Source organism: Lissotriton helveticus, chromosome 7 (assembly GCF_964261635.1).
Source record: "Lissotriton helveticus chromosome 7, aLisHel1.1, whole genome shotgun sequence".
NCBI lineage: Eukaryota > Metazoa > Chordata > Amphibia > Caudata > Salamandridae > Lissotriton > Lissotriton helveticus.
Genome location: NC_136068.1, coordinates 1,363,753,950 through 1,363,774,588, shown reverse-complemented (window position 1 = coordinate 1,363,774,588; position 20,639 = coordinate 1,363,753,950). Strand labels below are relative to the sequence as shown.

At 50.4% G+C, this 20,639-nt stretch overlaps 1 protein-coding gene across 1 annotated transcript in view; it reads right to left on the bottom strand.

The window, feature by feature from the left end:
- Positions 1-20,639, bottom strand: part of USP43 (ubiquitin specific peptidase 43) — a 1,198,532-nt gene that overhangs the window by 176,431 nt on the left and 1,001,462 nt on the right. Inside the window, exon 9 of the mRNA XM_078654683.1 lies at positions 18,329-18,432. Within this exon, the coding sequence (XP_078510809.1) occupies positions 18,329-18,432 (104 nt within the window). The remainder of the gene's footprint in view (positions 1-18,328; positions 18,433-20,639) is intronic.

Here is a 20,639-nt window from a genome sequence, read left to right as displayed (position 1 = left end):
CGCTACCCCCTTCCCCTACTAGAGACTAGAATTGAGAGGATCATCGTGTCCTGATTGCCTTGTATCGTACCACTCTACTCCCAGAAGTGCCTATAAAAGGTGTTACCCTGAACTTTGTGTGGTGTCCATCTGTGGGGGGGAAGTTACCTGTCTGTGCGATCACTGTGCTCGGCCGACCCTCCAGGTCCCCGTCTAACATTGGTGGCTAGCGGCGCGATCCGAACCAACGCGTACCGTACAGACAGTAACTCACCCTACGACTAAAACCACAATGACGACCAAAGAGAGCGGATCGGCGGAGAAGTTCCAGATGGAAAAGCTGGAAGAATACAACCACCGAGAGCTCAAACAATTTTGCATGGACTTAGGCATTGCTACCACCGGGCTAAGCACAAAAGAAGACTTCAAAAACGCCCTAGAGGCCTGGACAGAGACAAATACCGCAACCCCCCGGGACCCCGCAGCCCCGGAAGTCAACACCACCCGGACGGAGGAACGGAGAACAGGCCCCTCCCATGAAGAGATCCAAGAGCGGGAAAAAAATAGATTACACGAGTTAGACTTGGCACGACTCAGATTAGACGGAGAATTGAAACTGGCGGAACAAAAAATAAACTTAGAACACTTACGGCTCAGAGAAGAGCGAGAGGAAAAACAGAGACTGGGAGACCTCGAAGAAAAAAGACTGGCATACGAGCACGAGTGCAAACTAGCGGAGATAGAAATGCGCAAACTGAACAAAAACCTAGGGGTGCCCGAGCAACCGCACTCCCCGGGTCCTACCGAGCAGAAGGTCCACATCCCCAAGGATGTGGTCCGAGAATATCACCGGAACGACGACATACAGCAGTGGTTCAAGGCCTATGAGATTGCCATGACCGCCCACCGGGTCGCTCGAAGTGACTGGGGAGCCGGTCTATGGGGGAGATTCGTCAACGAGGGTCGTGATGCCCTGCTGCAGCTTCCGGACCATCAAATGACGTCCTATGACCACATGAAGGCCGCCCTCCTCAGTCGATATGGACTTACACCCGAAATGTACCGCCAGAGGTTCCGCAACTGCACCAGGATCCCAGGTACGACGTGGTTGGAATACGTGAACTATTTCAGCCGAGCCTTCGAGGGGTGGATCAAGGGTAACAACGTAACCACTTACGAACAACTCTTCAATCTCATTGTGTGGGAGCACCTCTCCAACAACTGCTTTGTCGAGCTCAGGCAGCACCTCCTCGACAGTAAATTGACTGAACCCCGGCAGCTCGCCACCGAGGCTGACCGGTGGGAGAGCACCCGAGTGGCCCGGAGTGGGCCGAATGAGCAGAACAGAACCAACCAAGGTCACCATCGTCCCCGAGGAGGAGGAGGAGGAGACCCGGGCCGGGGCAGAGACGCCGCCCCGGCCGCACCCACTAACGCCACCCCGGCCCCAGCAGGCCGGGGAAACCCCCCGATGCGCCCGGGGTTCCGAGCTAACGTGACGTGTCATCGATGCCAGCGAGTCGGCCACTATGCCAGTGACCCGACCTGCCCGAAGAACCAGGCCCCCGGGCCCCGCCAGATGGCGGCCGCCGCCCTGGGAGAAGAACAAGTCTCCGAAGACACGGAGACCTATGAGTCGGAGCAGTTCGAGTGGGAACCCGCCGCCATGACCCTGGCATGCCTAGGAGGAAGAGACATGGTCCCGCGGACTCCCCTGCCCGCCAACACTCGGAAGTACAGCCAATGGGTGAGCATCAATGGGCGCAAGGCCGAGGCCCTGCGTGACACCGGGGCCAGTGTGACGGCCGTCCGCTGTCACCTGGTGACCCCAGAACAAATCCTACCAAACGTACTTTGCCCCGTCCGATCGGCAGATAACTCGGAGAGCCTGTGTCGGATGGCCTGCGTCCCCTTCGAATGGGGAGGAGTGTCCGGCATGCTGAAAGTAACTGTCCGTGACGATGCCCCCGTAGACTGCCTCCTGGGGAACGATCTCGAGAGCTCCCCGTGGGCCGCTGTGGAAAGAAGAGAGCATCTGGGGATGTTGGGTCTCCCGGACTGGGCGTGCGTAACCACCCGGTCCATGGCCACCCGCACCATCCCTAGACCAGAAGAACCAGAATGGGCAGCACCTCCGCCCTCGATCACTCCAGAAGAAGACTTCCTCCAGACCGACCACCCGGACCCCACCCCAGAGGGGTCCACACAGCCCCCCGAGCTTCCCGACCTGGCTCAGTGGCGTCAAGAAGGGGGGCCCACCCAGGAACAATTCCGGCAGGAGCAAAAGACCTGCCCCTCCCTTGAGGGATTGCGACAGCAAGCGCTCGCCCAGAGCCAAGGAGACACCACCGGGGCCCACTGGGTTTATTGGGACAATGATCTCTTGTACAGCGAACAGAAAATCGCAGAACTGGGGGCCGGGCGAGTGCTGGTGGTGCCCCTCCACTTCAGAGACTTCCTGTTGAACCTAGCCCATGATGTCCCCCTGGCCGGGCACCTGGGCCAAGACAAGACCTACCACCGCCTGGTGACTCACTTTTTTTGGCCCAAAATGAGAAATGACGTATCCAACCATTGCCGGTCCTGCCCGACCTGCCAGGCCAGTGGGAAGAGCGGCCGCAAACTCAAGGCACCCCTACAACCATTCCCCGTGGTGACCACCCCGTTCGAAAGGGTGGGAATAGACATTGTGGGGCCCCTGGACCCCCGAACAGCACAGGGACATCGCTTCATCCTGGTCCTGGTGGATCACGCTACCCGCTATCCTGAGGCGGTCCCCCTTCGTACGATAACAGCCCCAGTAGTGGGTCGAGCCTTGATGGGGATCTTCTCTCGAGTGGGCTTCCCCCGGGAAGTCGTCAGCGACAGGGGTACGAACTTTATCTCAAAATACATGAAGTCCCTCTGGCAACAGTGTGGGGTCACCTACCGATTCACGACCCCCTATCACCCTCAAGGGAACGGACTGGTTGAGCGGTTCAACCGCACGCTCAAAGGGATGATTGGGGGGTTGGAAGAGCCCCTCCGTCGCCAGTGGGATGTGCTACTACCGTGCCTTCTCTTTGCCTACCGAGAAGTCCCCCAGAAGTCCCTCGGCTTCAGCCCTTTCGAACTCTTGTATGGACACCCGGTGCGAGGCCCGCTCAGCCTAGTCAAAGAAGGCTGGGAAATGCCCCCTCTAAAGAACCCTCCAGATGTTTTCAAGTACCTCCTAACCCTCCGCAACCAGACCAGAAGGTTCAGAGAGATGGCAAAAACAAACCTGGAGGCCAGTCAGGAGGACATGAAAAGGTGGTACGATCAAAATGCATCCTCCATCGAATTTGAACCCGGCCAACAAGTGTGGGTAATGTCTCCCACCGAACCATGCGCCCTGCAAGACAAATGGACGGGGCCCTTCAAAGTAATCGAGCGCAAGAGCCCTGTCACCTATCTCATCGATATGGAATCTTCCCGAAACCCTCTCCGGGTCCTCCACGCTAATAGACTGAAACCCCACTTTGTACGCTCCGAACTCAGTCTCCTGATGGCAACCGACAATGGAACCGAGGAGGACTCCGAACCCCTTCCTGACCTCCTACGGTCACGGGAGAAGGACGGCTCCGTGGACGGGGTCCGACTCTCGGAGGCCCTCACCCTGGAACAGCGCCAAGACTGCCGAGTCCTCCTGCTCCAGTTCTCCACCCTGTTCTCCCTCACCCCAGGGGTCACCCCCTGGTGCTTACACGACGTGGACACTGGAGACAGTCCCCCTATCCGCCATCGGGCCTACCGCGTACCAGATCGGGTACGGGCCTGCATCCAAGAGGAGGTGGCCAAGATGCTCACACTCGGGATCATCGAGCCCTCAGACAGCCCCTGGGCCAGCCCAGTGGTACTGGTCCCCAAAGCGGCCGCCCCCGGCGCCACGCCGGAGCTCCGGTTCTGCGTCGACTACCGGGGCTTGAATGCGGTCACCAGGACAGACGCACACCCCATCCCCCGAGCAGATGAACTAATCGACCGCATGGGAGCTGCCCGCTACCTCAGCATCTTCGACCTGACAGCGGGCTACTGGCAGATCGGTCTCACACCCCGGGCCCAAGAACGATCGGCATTCTCTACCCCTGATGGCCACTATCACTTCAAGGTCATGCCATTCGGCATGAAGAATGCGCCAGCAACATTTCAGCGGCTAGTAAACCAGGTCCTGGCAGGACTCGAAGGATTCAGCGCCGCCTACCTGGACGATATCGCTGTGTACAGCCACCACTGGTCCGACCACCGCCACCACCTCCGAGAGGTGCTACAGGCCCTCCAACGAGCTGGCCTCACGATCAAGGCCAGCAAATGCCAAATTGGCCAGGGGTCCGTGACCTATCTCGGGCACCAGGTGGGAAGCGGTCTGGTGGCCCCTCTGCAACTCAAGATCGCTGCCATCCAGTCGTGGCAGTCCCCCATCACCCAGACCGAGGTCCGCGCCTTCTTGGGACTCACAGGCTACTACCGACGGTTCGTGAGGGACTATGGCAGCATCGTAGGGCCTCTCACGGAACTCACCTCCAAAAACCAACCAAAGAAGGTCAACTGGACCCCAGACTGTCAAGCGGCCTTCGAGAAGCTGAAGGCCGCCATGTGCTCCGCCCCGGTGCTCCAGGCCCCCGACTACAGCCGGGAATTTATCGTCCAAACAGATGCCTCCGACCATGGCGTTGGGGCAGTCCTTTCCCAGCTGAACCCCGAAGGACTTGACCAGCCAGTGGCTTTCATCAGCAGACGGCTCCTGGCCCGAGAACGACGCTGGAGCACCATCGAGAGGGAGGCCTTCGCCGTGGTGTGGGCCCTCAAAAAGCTCCGGCCTTATCTCTTCGGCACCCACTTCCGGGTCCAGACCGATCATCGACCCCTGCAATGGCTCATGCAGATGCGGGGGGAAAACCCGAAACTACTACGTTGGTCCATCTCCCTGCAGGGGATGGACTTCACTGTGGAACATCGACCCGGCCAAGACCACGCCAACGCGGATGGCCTGTCCCGCTTTTTCCGCCTCGACGAGGAAAGTCCCCAAGAAGATGGGTGACTCTCCCCGCCTTCAGCTGGGGGGGGACGCATGTTGGACAGGCCACATGAAGGGCTCGCTCCCTCCCCGCAGGACAGGGCCCGGGCCACCGTCAGCACCATTGCCCGGCCCAGCCGCCATCTTGGACACGGCACCACGCGGCCGTGCGGCCTCAGCCCGACCCCAACCCTGGGCCTGGCCAGGCCCCGACATCCCGGCACCACCCTCCACCCAGGAGGTGAACGGCCCACTTGGCAGGTCAATGGGAGTACGAAGTGTCGATGGCTCTCCCCCGCCAGGTGCCGAGCACCCCCAGCCTCCTCGGGCGCTGGCTCCACCCCCCTGCTGGGTGTCTGGACTCCCTCATCCCAGACCTCCCGACCTCCAAGAGCGAGGGTCCGGACATCAAAGGGCGCCAGACCTATAACTGAGGCAGCCCCAGGACAGGAAGGCAGTTGTATCCTGGAGTCGAGAGACACCGCGACGAACTCATCCTTGACGGACTGCTGGCGCTGCCACAGCCCTGCCTTGTGAACTATTGTCCTGCCTGCTGGCGCTGCCGCGGCCCTCTGCAACCTTCATCCTCGTTGGGACCTGCTGGCGCTGGCGCGGCCCATTGTAACCTTCATCCTCGTGGGACCTGCTGGCGCTGCCGCGGCCCGTTGCAACCTGCATTCTCGTGGGACCTGCTGGCGCTGCCGCGGCCCGTTGTAACCTTCATCCTCGTGGGACCTGCTGGCGCTGCCGCGGCCCGTTGCAACCTGCATTCTCGTGGGACCTGCTGGCGCTGCCGCGGCCCGTTGTAACCTTCATCCTCGTTGGGACCTGCTGGCGCTGCCGCGGCCCGTTGCCACCTACGACCTCTTCGGGACCTGCCGGCGCTGCCGCGGTCTGACCCCTCCGAACACCGAGCTCGAGGATTGTGAGCCATCACCGTTACACCCCCGTACCCGTGGGTACCCAGACTGTCCCGCTACCCCCTTCCCCTACTAGAGACTAGAATTGAGAGGATCATCGTGTCCTGATTGCCTTGTATCGTACCACTCTACTCCCAGAAGTGCCTATAAAAGGTGTTACCCTGAACTTTGTGTGGTGTCCATCTGTGGGGGGGAAGTTACCTGTCTGTGCGATCACTGTGATCGGCCGACCCTCCAGGTCCCCGTCTAACAATGGCCCTCTGCATTAAGGTGTGAAAACACAGCCTCTACCCCCACCTCAGAAGCATCTGTTTGGGCAATGAATGTTTTAGAGGGTCAGGATTCTGCAGAATGGGAGCAGTGCACATGGCCTGCATAAGGTCATCAAATGCCTTCTGACTGCCAACTGAACTTTCATGGGCATTTTCTTAGAGTTAAGACCATTCAAGGGAGTTACTATGGACTCATATCCTTTGAAAAATCTTCTGTAAAACCCAGTCAGGCCCAAGCAAGCTCAGACAAGAGTCTGGGTGGTTGGAGCAACCCATTCCATGATGATCTGGATTTTGCTCCGTAGTGGTTGAACTTGGCCTCCACCTACCAGATGGCCCAAGTTCACAACCTTGCTCTGCCCTATCTGGCACTTAATAGCCTTGATAGGGAGGCCTGCTTTCTGCAAAGCCTCCAAAACATTCTTCAGGTGGACCAGGCGATTTTCCCAGGTAGAGCTAAAGACAGCTATATCATCATGATATGTTGTACTATAGGCTTCCAGGCATCTAAGAACTTTATTCACCAACCTTTAGAATGTGGCAGGTGCATTCTTCCAACCAAAGGGCATCACAATAAATTGATAATGCCCAGTAGGGGTTGAAAATGCTGTTTTTGGTTTAGCATCCTCAGCTAGTCTGATTTGCCAATAGCAAGCAATAAGGTCAAATGTACTTAAGTACTTAGCTGAGGCCAAAATATCAAGAAGATCATATACCCTAGGAACTGAGTGAGCATCACTTCTAGTGACTGCATTGAGTCCCTGGTAGTCCACAAAATCCTAATATCTCTATTTCTACCCTTGGTGTAAGGCTTAGGTACCAGGACTACTGGGCTAGCCCAAGGCCTATATCTGAGGGCTCAATCACTCCCAACTACAGCATCTTTTGGACCTCTGTCCTGATGCAATCTCGGACATGGTCAGGTTGCCTGTAGATTTTGTTCTTAACAGGTAGACTCTCACCTGTGTCCACTTCATGGGTACATCAGGTGGCTTGACTGGGAGTCAGAGAAAACATATGCCTGTATTGATTGAGGACCTTCCTGCAATCAATCTGCTGCTGAACAGTGAGGCTGCCTGTCAAGGCTACTCCATCAACGTATCCATCATCAGGGTTTTGTGAGAGGAGATCAGGGAGAGGGTCACTTTCTTCCTCCTGTCCTTCATCAGTTGCCATGAGTAAGCTCATAAAAGCCGGGTCAACAAAAAGTTTCAGTCTTTTCACATGAAGTACCCTGTAGGGACTTCTGAGAGTACCAAGGTCCACCAAATAGGTGACCTCACCCTTTTGTTCAAGTATGGTATGTGGTCCACTCCATTTGCCCTGGAAAGCTGCTGGGGCTGCAGACTCCAACTTCCATACCTTCTGGCCTGGCTGATAAACAGTCAGGACAGCCTTTTGGTCACTCCAAGCTTTTTGGAGTTCTCGACTTGCCTCAAGGTTTTTCTTGGCCTTCTTCATGTACTCAGCCGTGCAGGAGCGCAGACCAAGTACATAGTCCACTATGTCCTGTTTGTGAGGTAAGTCCCATCCCTACTTCACCAGACACAAGGGACCCCTATCTGGATGCCCAAACAGAAATTCAAAAGGGCTGTAGCCAACCCCCTTCTGAGGGACCTCTCTATAGGCAAAGAGAAAGTAGGGTAGAAGGACATCCCATTTTTGCCTAGGACTTTCTGGGAGGCCCATGATCACACCCTTTAGAGTTTTGGTGAATCTTTCAACTAACCCATTGCATTGAGGATGGTAGGGTATGGTGAATTTGCAATTCACTCCACACTCTTTCCACATTGCAGTAGGAATATGCTACTTACCAGTATGCATCTGTTCTTGGCATGTAGGGCTGCTGACATTCATATGTGTGCATAGATCGCCGCCTAGTGTTGGGTCCGGATGATTGCACTTTGTTGTCCTGGAAGAGTCTTCGAAGTATCACTAGGTAGGCGACTCCTCCCCTGGACTACAGTGCGCATGGGCATCCTTTCCATGTTCAGATTGTTTTTCGCCATTGTGGCAGAGGTGGAGATAGGAAAGTAAGAGATGTCCATGCTAGAGATAATGCTGCAGCTGCGACAGGCACCGGGGAGGAGGGCGGGCGATATGAATGTCAGCAGCCCTACATGCCAAGAACAGATGCATACTGGTAAGTAGCATATTCGGTTCGAGGCATGTGGGCTGCTGAATTTATATCTGTGCATATGCTGAATAGCAGTATCTCCTCTAGCGGTGGCCACCTGTGCCAGCTGCAGCAGTTTAGAAAAGAGTTTTGAGGACAGCCTGGCCTACAGCAGCTTGCTGTTTTGCTTGCACGTCTACACAGTAGTGTTTAGTGAAAGTGTGTATGGTGGACCATGTGGCTGCCTTACAGATGTCTTCGAGGGGAATATTCCCTAGGAAAGCCATGGATGCCCCCATTTTCTGTGTAGAGTGTGCTCTAGGGGGGACTGTTAAAGTGCGCTTAGCTTTTAGATAACATATTTGAATGCACTTAACTATCCATCTGGCTATTCCTGACTTTGAAATGGGGTTTCCCTTGTGTTGTGGTGCAAAAGCAACAAACAGTTATTTTGTTTTCCTAAATGATTTAGTTCTGTCCACATAGTATAGTAGAGCTCTCCGGACGTCTAGCGTGTACAGGGCTCTTTCAACTACTGATTGTGGATTCTGAAAGAATACTGGCAGTTCAATTGCTTGATTAATATGGAGGTTGGATACGACTTTAGGCATGAATTTAGGGTTTGTTCGAAGAACTACCCTGTTAGCATGTACCTGCATGAAGGGTTCTTGTATTGTTAGAACTTGCGATTCGCTCACTCTTCTGAGTGAGGTGATGGCAACTAAGAATGCAACTTTCTACGTTAGGAATTGCAATTCGCATGAGTGTAGAGGTTCGAAAGGAGGTCCCATGAGTCTGGTAAGCACTATATTTAGATTCCAGACTGGGGAAGGAGGGTGTCTTGGAGGGATCACTCTTTCCAAGCCCTCCATAAATGCTTTAATAGCTGGTACCCTGAAGAGAGAAAGGTGTTGCCTGTTCTGAAGGTACGCTGCTGTAGCAGCGAGGTGTAGTCGTATGGAAGAGTATGCTAAGTTACATCTTTGTAAATGCAACAGGTAGCATATAATGTTTTTTATGGAAGCGTCTAATGGGTTGATTTGGTTATTGTTGCAGTAAATAACACATCTTTTCCATTTGGCTGCATAGCACGCGCGCGTGGTAGGTTTCCTTGCCTCCCGAATGATGTTCATGCAGTCTGGGGGCAAGTTAAGGTATCCGAACTCTAGGACTTCAGGAGCCAGATCGCTAGGTTCATCTGATTAGAATCTGGGTGTCTTATTTCTCCATGGTTCCGAATCAGAAGATGGGGTGCTAGGCACAGTCTTTGATGGGGAACTACTGAAAATTCTAGGAACGTTGTGTACCACGGTTGTCTCGCCCATGTGGGAGCAACTAGGATTAGGGTGAGCGAGTGTTGCCGCAGTTTGCGTGCCACCAGCGGAATCAGCGGTGCTGGGGGAAAAGCGTACGCAAATCTGCCTGACCAGTTCATCCATATCGCATTGCCCAGTGACTGCGGATGTGGGAACCTGGAGGCAAAGTACTGGCATTTGGAGTTTTCTTTTGTGGCAAACAGGTCTACCTCTGGGTGACCCCATTCCTTGAAGAATGGCTGGAGAACCTGTTGGTGAATCTCTCATTTATTTGTTGGCTGTGCCTGCTGAGCAGGTCGGCAATCTGATTGTCCTTCCCTGGAAGGTGTTCTGCTAGGAGAAAGATGTTCTTTGGGATCGCCCACTTCCATATGCTCTGCGCCAGATGGGACAGCTGTGGAGAGTGCGTCCCCCCCTGTTTTTGGATATAGTATATTGCGGCCATGTTGTCCGTCCGGATCAACACTGTCTTGTTGTACACGTATTTTTTAAAAGCTTTGAGGGCTAGGAATATCGCTAGCAACTCTAGTTGGTGGATATGCAGTTTTTTCTGTTTGGTTGTCCAGAGCCCTTGTACCGTGTATTGGAGGAGATGGGCTCCCCAGCCTGTCAGTGATGCGTCCGCTGTTAGTACTATTTGTGGAACTGGCTCTTGGAACAGTCGCCCTTTGGAAAGGTTTTGTGGGTTCCACCACTGCAGAGAGTTGGGAGCGCGACTGTCCACCAACACTAGGTCTTTTAGTTGTCCACGAGCCTGGTTCCATTGCCTTGCTAGGCATTCCTGTAATGGGCGCATCTGAAGTCTGGCATGGGGGACAATGAATATGCAGGAGGCCATCATGCCTATGAGCTGCATGAAGACTTGAGCTGGCAGGGAGTGTTCTGGCTGGAATTTGCAAATGAGCGTCTGCATGCTGGCTATCCTTGCTGTGTTTGGATATGCCTTTGCCACTGAGGTATTTATAGTGGCTCCCAGGTATTGCTGTACGTGGGAAGGTTGCAGATGCGATTTTGTGTAGTTGACTGAAAAGCCTAGGCTGTGCAGCAACTGGATAGTTTGAGACGTGTGTGTTGCACACTCTTGGTACGACTTTGCTTGTATGAGCCAATCGTCCAGATAAGGGTACACATGGACTTGTTGCCTCCTGAGATGCGCTGCTACTGTGGCTAAGCATTTTGTAAAGACTCTTGGAGCCGTGGTAACCCCGAAGGGCAAAACCTTGAATTGGTAGTGTTGCCCTTCTATTGTGAACCCGAGGTATTTTCTGTGGGCTGGATGGATGGGTATGTGGAAGTACGCATCCTTGAGGTCCAGTGTTGCTAGGAAGTCTTCTTGTTGTAGCAACGGGAGTACTTGTTGTAGTGTGATCATATGGAAGTGCTCCGACAGTATGTATTGATTTAGGGGTCTGAGGTCCAGTAGTGGTCTGAGGGAACCGTCCTTCTGGGGAATAAGGAAGTATACCCCTGTCCCTTGCTGGTGGAAAGGGACTGGCTCTATGGCCCCCTTTTGCAGCATGATCTTTACCTCTTGTTGAAGTAGGGTGATGTGTTCTGTGGACATAGGACGATGTCTGGGTGGTATGTTTGGTGGCGTAGAAGTCAGTTCTAGGCAATAACCAGACTGGATAATTTCTCTCACCCACCTGTCTGTGGTGATGGCTTGCCAGGCAGGTAGGAACTGTTGTAGTCTGCCTTCGACTGGTGTTAAGTGTTCCGGAGGCAGCGGAAGGAAGTCACTGTTTTGTGGAGGCGGAGGCTCTGGTGTTGTTGCCTCCCCGCCCACTTCCCCTAGGATTGTTACCTCTGTAACCACCTCTGTTGGTGTTTTTTGTAAAGGAACCTTGTGTGTTACCTTTGTAGGAGGTAGATGTTTGTGAGGCATTTCCTCGTGTGTTTGCTCTGTATGAGGAGCGCCGAAAGGAGCCCCTATGTTGCAGAAATTGCAGTGCACCCATAGATTTTGCTGTCTCTGTGTCCTTTTTCATTTTGTCCAAGATGGTGTCTACCGCAGGACCAAATAAAAAGTCTGGGTTAACCGGTTGGTTTAGAATGGTGGACTGCACCTCATTCTTAAAGCCGGAAACCCGTAGCCATGCATGTCTGCGTAGGAGGACACTAGTATTAATGGATCTAGCTGCGGTGTCTGCAGCGTCCAGCGCACATTTAATGGAGGCGTTGGAGATGAACTTTCCCTCCTGACTAAGATCATTTGCTTGTGCTTTGAACGGCTCGGGCAAATGTTGCATAAGGCTTTCGAGCTGATCGTAATGTGCTCTATCGTAACGAGCCAGAAGTGCTTGCGTGTTAGCGATCCTCCAAGAATTGGAAGCCTGTGCCGCTACCCTTTTGCGAGATGCCTTTAGGATCTTGGACTCCTTATCAGGGGGAGGGGCTTCCCCTGTGGTTTGAGAGTTGGCTCTTTTTCGTGCGTTAGCAACTACTAGAGAGTCTAGTGGCAGCTGGCCCTTGATATAGGTGGGGTCTGTAGGAGCCGGTCTATACTTTTTCTCTATTCTGGGATTGATTACCCGTGCCCTGGCTGTGTGCTTGAATATGTCAGGTGCATGTTTTAGAACTCCCTTCAGCATTGGAAGTGTTTTGACACTTTTCTCTGTAGTAGTGAAAGTGTCAAAGAGGAAGTCCTCTTCTACAGGGTCACTGTGCATGTCCACGTTGTGGAATTGCGCTGCCCTGTCTATGAGTTGGTTAAAAACTACTGTGTCATCGGTGGGTGATGGCTTAGTAGGATAAGTGGACACATGAGGAATAGGATGTGTATCATAAGGGTCTCTTGGCTCCTCCCAGGGTTCCTCTTGATCTGGATCTTGAGGAAAGTCATATTGGGGCTGTGGATTATACCCTGTGTCTCCCTCATCATCATGGTGGTTTGAAGGTGAGGTAGGTGCAAGTGGTGTGGAGGGCATGATAGGTTGAAAAGGGAGTGAAGGTCTTGTGGAAGAAGTGCCAAAGTCCTTTTTAGGTCGAGCAGACCTAAAAAGCATGCGAAGCATGCTTTTGTCTGCGAAAGATCTTTTGCTGGCGTGTCTGGGGGAATGTGAGACGGTGTACAAGCACGAGCCTCTGCCGTCTCCGATTTGCCCTCGAGGGCGCGCACGGCGCTGTGCACATCCCCTGCCTGCCATTCACATGCTCTCGCAATCCAACACCACACACGCATGCGCACACACACACACACACACGAGCGCCCATGCACACATACACATACATACAGAGACACCCCCCTCCCCTCCTCCCCCCCTCCCCCGCAGCAGCACGCACAGAGACACACACACACACCAGCGCACCTACACATGCACGCACACACACATACAGAGACCCCCGGCCCCCGCCCCGCCGCACACATACACAGAAGCGCACCCCCCACCCCCCCCTACAACTAAGGCCCAGTTACCGCCACTCCGGACATCTGCAGCCTCCGCGCTGCTCCTCTGGCCAGGCACTCCGTGGGCGCGGGCTTCACAAAACGGAAGTCCCGCCCCACGATAAGTTTCGTTTTTGCCAGTGCGCGTGCGCGCACACGTCTTGTTTTATCCTTTGTACTTGGCATTGGTACTTAACACCGAAGGGGCCAAGTCCTTCTGCATAGGTCCCAAATCTTCACTTAGTCAAGTTTTTGTGACACAGAGGAAACGTCATGGTATTGGGTGATAGTTACCAGTTTGCTAAAGTGGTCAGTCACATTTTTAACACCCATCGGCACATCCACTAGTTAATAACATTGAAGTCTGTTGATTTGTGAACAACAATACACTCTCTTCGTTGCAGTTTAGCAGCCCTGGGCTCGTGCACAAATGGTTTTTTCCAAGGACTTTGCCAACACCTAATATGCAGTGCAGGCACCTCTGGAGGGGGAGCCCCCCTGCAAGCCATCATACAAAGACAAAGGGGGCGCAAATACTTCTTAAAAAGAACACAGGTTGCTAGCCAAGGACTTATCGGATTACGGTATGCTGTAGGAATGTTATTTCATTGCTTCTAAATTCAGTTTGTTTGCATTGGCGTTCACTTGCGATAGCGTGTTCTTGAAAATAACCAGTATGTTTTAAATAAAGGCGCTTGTGATATTTTACTTACTGCTATGGTTTAATAGTGTTTGCCTGTCTGGAAATCTCACTGTTCAGGGAGTGACTCTGTGCCCTCAATCTACCCACAGCACCCAGCTCGTTCTTTCCTTGCAGGTTAGACCCTGTTGTGAGAGACAGTGGAGGCCCTCTTCAATATATTAAAATAAGCAGTCTCGTGCAACATTTTGGGGAGCAACCTAGCTTTGTGATGTATTCCTATAGGTTCTGTATCAATCCCCCTATTCCTGACCCTGTTCTGGTTAACAAGTTAACTAGCAGCCATCCCATGATGCAGAAACCGTTATCTGATTAAGCCACACTACGGCACAGGAACGTGTTATCTGATTAGGTCATAACGCTTGCCATCTAATTAGACAAGCGATATTCCTCCAGCCCCTGATAAGGCATACGGAGTTCTCAAAACAAATCAAACCTATGACAACCTGGGAAAAACCCTGCGGCCATTGTTTTGATTTCATCGAGAACTTCAGCAAAAGAATGTGCTAACGACCAAGTCGTATGACATCCTTATTGACGTATCTATCTCCATCCTTACGTCAATCTCGGCACCTTACAGGTATAAATATTACCGGTATTGCCTTAAGCAAACACACGCGGTTGTGACGAGATCGGAGCAGCCAGACTTGTCGAAGCCCAGAGCAGAGCAGACCCCGCTGGCGCCGCCCCGCCTTCCTGACGCGCTGAGAACGAGACGCTGCTTTCTCCTGCCGAGAAATCCAGCTCTGGCGCTTCCGGGTAGCCCTCGCAGGCAGCCTGGAATATCGAGACCAGAGACGAGAGATACCATCCCTCATTCATCCTAGATTCCAGGTACAGAACTGAATAACCCCTTGCAGAGAATTCTTGAGTCAGTCACTTGGCAAAACAAACTTAACTTAAACTGCTACTTTCTATTCCCGCCCACGTATTAGGCTTAGGTCAGGTACACCGGGGTAGGCGTAGTTAGAAACACCAGTTGAGTACGATTAGTCAAATGTATATGTGTATGTATCTATTTTATCCATTTTAAACTACCTTATGGCTTAGAAACCATATAAATGTTTTTACAGTATTATTTTATACTTCTGCTTTTATTGTATGCACTTTACTTAACCATAAGTATTGCAATAATATCGATCCATTTCTCTTGTACGAGAAAAGAGACTGATCAATAAATACCATCTTTTATTGAATACGCCCGTCTCTTCCTTTTCTCCACAATCTGGTGAGACTAAGAATGCACGTACTGACTGAGTAAAATAAGTTGTCTTTTGTTTTCACACGACTCTAGAGATACACTCTTGATTAGGGGAGAGCAAAGTTGTCATGTTCTATGGTTGTCAGAAACTAAATCCTTTCTTGTCTATCCAGGGAGGTTCAACTCCTCCTTGCCTATTCGAGAAAGTTTCTAGTGAACTCTGAGCTAGCTGGCAAACCCAAAACTTTAAGTCTAATATCGACAATAGAAGACCTAGTTAACGTCTGGTCTAGGCCTATACTATTGAAGGTATTATTCCAATGCGCAGAGCCTATTGGGATAATAGGAACTACACTACAGCTTGATGGTAATTGAACCGAGTTACTTAGTGTTAATAATTGATGTTAAATAAAAATGGATCACTCCATAAATAGAAAAGAATTCCGACCTGTACTACCTAAAAGTGCTGAATGTAAAAATCAATAACCTGCATGAAAAGCAAGACTGTTTTAACCCATTATACGAATTTTAGTTGAGGGTTACTCCCTTCCGTCTTTAAAGATTGGTTAAGTGAACTGAACCTCTTTTGGTCAACCATGGATCTTCATTGTAAGTTTTAAGCTAGTTGTTTGATCTGCGCACGATGAACTGATTTGTTTCTGTATGGTAGTGTGCAGACTTGGAAGGTAAAGAATGAAGATGAGAAATATCTGTGTGACTGAGAAAAGGGGTAAAGAGTCACTCTTTGGTTGTGAAGGATAATGAGAGAAAATTGTTAAATAGTAAAATGTTTTCTGTTAAAAAATGAGACTCCCTCTTAGGATAAGTGGTTCATAGTTCTAGGGTAACAGAGTGTTTGTTCATCCTTTGTTCTCACGATCCCTACCTGTCAGGCTACCTCCTTTTCTCCCTTCCAAAGCATCTACAAATGGTATTCCTGCTCCATCCAAACAATCTCTGTTCTACCGGTCTTTACCCAATACTTGCTGTCCTCAATGTATCTTTTAGAGAGATAATCTCTGTCAAGGGCGCAACCCTCTGCTTTTTAGGTCGAGCCTAGCAGCAGCGTGCATGCACTGCTCACTCTGAGAGACTGCTGTAGTAGAGTATGGGAGAGAAGCAGCGCCCACTCTCCTCCCATATTTTGCATTGGCTTGTGACATTGTCTTTCGTAAATGCTTCCTTCGGATTCGTTAATATGCTTGTTAGTCCCTCCTTAGTACAGCCTTGTCTTCATTTGAACCCTCCCCATGGCGACTGGCCCTGTTACTTCGGTTGTTTCATGGGACCTGCTATTTAGTGTGTAAGCACTATTGGCTTTATTTAATTTTGTCTTACTGCAAGCCGGTCATGAGCTGCTTCAGCTGTAAACGCTTGTGTTTTTTTTAAGCAGCACGGCTGCCCCGTAACACGGGCCCCTTCTTTCAATCACTTTAACCCAGCATTATCTCGTATCTGTTTCACCCCCCCCCCACCCCAGTAAAATAGATTTAGAAATGATTAGCTAATTAGGTAGTGTGAATTCCAGGTAGCACATAATCCTGTGCTAATGGGCTGAAGTTGACAACAGCACATCTGTGCTACATGTCATCTGTACTAAAGCCACCTGAGTGGTTGTTTTCAAAATTGTACCACCAATAGTACCCCACCACCACCAATAGTACCCCACCACCACCAATAGTACCCCACCACCACCAATAGTACCCCACCACCACCAATAGTACCCCACCACCACCAATAGTACCCCACCAGCAATACCCCCACCACCAGCAATACCCCCACCACCACCACCAATACCCCCACCACCACCACCAATACCCCCACCACCAATACCACCAATACCGCCACCAACATCAATACCCCCACCAACACCAGTACCACCACCAATACCCCCACCTCCAGCAATACCCCCCAATACCCCCACCTCCACCAATACCACCACCACCAATACCACCACCTCAGCGCCTCTCGCTCACTAGTAATAGCACGGTCACTGTACGAGGCTGGAGCTGCAGCCGAGACCATCCCTTCCTCCCTCCATGCCTACCATAAAACACAGCCCGCCCTGCACCAGGAGGTGAAGCCAGGACCCTACTACAGCTGGAGTGTTTTTTATTAGGCCAAAGATAACAATGACATTTCGCAATGCCACACTGCACACTCAAATCACCGAGCGGGCAGGAAATGCCACCCCCCCTCTTCCTCCTGAGCCGCAACAGTGTAATCACAGAGCGAAAGGTATTGGAGCGCTTTGTTAGTGTTTATAGCTCGGATCATATGCAACTCTCACTTCACACTTTGTGTCTGTGTAATTTACAACACTTACTCATCTTCTTCACTGCACTATTTATCACTACTTTGAAGATGTCGCAGGCCGGTCTCTTCCTCTGATATTTACAATCTAACAAGTGGTCGAGAAGGCCCTTTATTACAAAGCAATAGGTCTTGCATTTACGAGAGTTTAAGCTATTAGTATTGTAAATGAAAATGCCTTTTATTTATGTTTTAACCCCTTGCGTGCTCATAACGGATGCTCGTGAAGGAACCATTCCGTCACGAGCCACGGTGGGGCTGTGCTGGTGACGGAATGGTTCAGTCATGGCCCGGCCGCCGCGCCTGCGCGACGCGTTCTATTGAGCCGGCGGGCCCGTGACGGAACCATTCCGTCACAAGTACATCGCCACCGCGGCTCGTGACGGAATGGTTCCGTCACGAGCATGGCGGCGCCGCGCGGCCCCCCTGCCCCCTAGCGCCGCGGCGGAATCATCGCCGCGGCCAAGGGATTAAAACCCAAAACATAAATAAAAGGCATTGTCATTTACAATGCCAATAGCTCAAACATGTGTGAATGCGAGACCTATTACATTGCAAATGCTTGTTATTATTGCCTCTTATGAATCTAGAATTGACTATTAGTGCCTGGACACTCTCTGGAATAGCTGTCACGTTTTATAAATGCTTTAATCAATCATAATATTAATAATAACTGTCACAAATGAAGTACACCAGCTGGGGTTGCTGAAGAGAAAAACGTCGTCATTACAATGTTTATGACTGGTCTATGCTAGCAAGTGTTCTTCCCCCAAAGTTTCCAATAATTAGGGTGTTAATGAGCGACTTGGCTGAGGGAAGGAGGGGTCTAATAATAGTTGGAGTCTGGCTGCGCCGGTGGTGCTGTAGTTGAAGGGTTCCAGTCACATTCTGATAAACTACTCCCAGGTGTCTGGCAGTTTGGGAAGGAGCAATCGAGAATGGAGGATAAAAGAGGATGGGAAATAGAAGGCACACAATTTGCCCCTGAGCCTTAATGAAGTGGCCGATAGCCAGCATCTTGCTGCTATTTAATGTATTTAAACAAACAAATGAAAACAAATTGTACATATTGACAAAACCATGGAGCTTACCGGTCCACAGCTGGGTGGTGCAGAGGCTTTCCGTCTTGAGGCGAGAGGTAGCTGCCAGTCACCGGGCCCCCGGCCACCCGAATTCGGAATAAAACACTGCCATTCTGCAAGAAGAAAAGACAGGATCTCAATCACAAGGGAGTGCATATCATTTCGAAACCAGTGATGTATATCATGTACATTCGCATGTGGTTAGTGAATTTGAACATCCACAAACCAAACGTCACAGTGGAATGTTCTAGGGAAAAAATGCCTTAAATCTCAAACATTCCAAAACACTTTTTTTAAATTATTTCTTGACCAGATTAAATTGTCTCACAGAGCACCTTGTTTTATGAATTTCCTGGCTGTTTGAATTTTAACAAGACTTTCAATTGTCTGCATTGCTCAGTTGTTAAGTCTGCGTAATGCTGTGACCTTTAACGTGTTAATCAGCCAACTGGTTCCACAAATAGGATTTTACTCAGTCAGCCTTTATCTGGCTAAAACATCATGCATTTTTGCTGGCTTGTATTACTTGTTATGTCTTTTTTGGAGCTTAACTCACAGAACTTATTTAGAATGGTGCATAGGCTTAGAGGAGTATTAGAGCCCACATGGATGTTGTCAGCAAACACGAGTGTCACAGTTGGTCTTTTCCACCAATACTGGGGCCATCAATAGAATCTGCCCCCGCTGCCCCGACCAAATTGTTCATGTGTAAAGAGAATAACGAGAGTGCTAGCGTTTTTCCGGCAGGGCCCCAACGAGCCCTGGCAAAACTTCGCTCATTGGGTCTGATTAACATATGTAAAATGCCGGGAGGGATTACCTGCTCAGAAAACGAAGAACATAAAAGATCCCTGGGGACATTGACAAAGGCACGAATACCACAGAAAGGGAGAGTTTCCTTAATACTACATATTTTGTTAATAACAAATCTAAAAGGTTGATCCACAGTGCTATTTTTTGTTTGGAAGCCTGCTTGGCAGTGGGGCCGGATCTCTTATCTTCCACCCAATTCTCAAGTCTGGACAGTAATGCGCAGCAAACATGTTTTGGATGCTATCAAGTAGAATATTAGGTCGGTAATTTGCCAGGTTATTTTTAATAATTTTCTGAAGAGGAACAATTTCAGCTCTGGCCAACATGCGGGCACCGGTGCACCATTTAGGACTACATTACTCAGATGTGTGGAAGGTTCCAATAGAATAGGTCCATGTTTTACATAGGATACCAGGGGCTTGCTCTTTTTTGTGAATCTATGGAGGACATGATCACCTACAGTGCAAAGTGTTCAAGTCACTAGGTCTTGACACTGCATATCAAAGGAATAGGAGCTGCCGCTCGTACTGATTACCAGCATAGCGAAACGCGAGAGTAGCACACTGTTGCAGTAATAGAAGGTTTAGTTATAGGGCTGCGTATCTTACCAAATGCAGTTATGTACTAAAAGTAACCCTAGTCCCTTGATCTTCATATAACAAGTAGTTCCTGCCATCACATATATTTCCACCCAGCTCTTGTTGTATTTTCTATAATTTGTTTTTGGTGGCTTGCAGCAGGACTGGCTCTAGGGCGGTGTGACCGGTGCCACTGCACCGGGTGCTGGCTGCCTGGGGGAGTCGGGTTTTTAAATAACTCCTGTGATTAATGTTCTTCCTGGAAAAAGATCCGAGTTTTATATAGTTGAGATTTTGACTTATAATAATAATAATAATAATAATAATAAACTTTATTCGGATTATTACAATCCATAAAAGCAGTACAATTTAAAAAATCTTCAAAGAGATCTAGTTATCAGTTACTTAAAAGGATCGCAAAAAAGGAATTTCATTAATATATACAGTACAAATATATTTTTCTTAAAGGTTTTTCCTATGTCTGCATATACATTTCAGAAAATTAAGGACATGGTAACATGTGGCTTCGGTATCCAAAAACTGCAGGCTCAACATGGCTACTCTGCATTGTCTGAGACCCCACGATTTTAAGAGGGTCAGTAGCCAGAGTTTGCGGTGTTCCTGATAAAATTTACAGAACAGAACTGTATGAAGCGTGGATTGACCTGATATCCCATCACATGGGCATGGAGGTGAATTTAGGTCCCAAACGTTTGGTGTTGGGAAAACCACCAGTTTGTGAAATAAGTTCAGTCTGAATCTTATCAGGAGGAATCGTTCAAAAGTACCAATGTCAAGATTTAAATAGGGCTGCATTGAAGGGGTAGATTGAACCAGCATGGCGTGCTGCGCCGACTGTTTCCCAGCCTCAGCCTGAAGTCTCAGTTTAGTCAAATGGTCCAACGCTCGCTTTTTTAGGTTCTCATTTG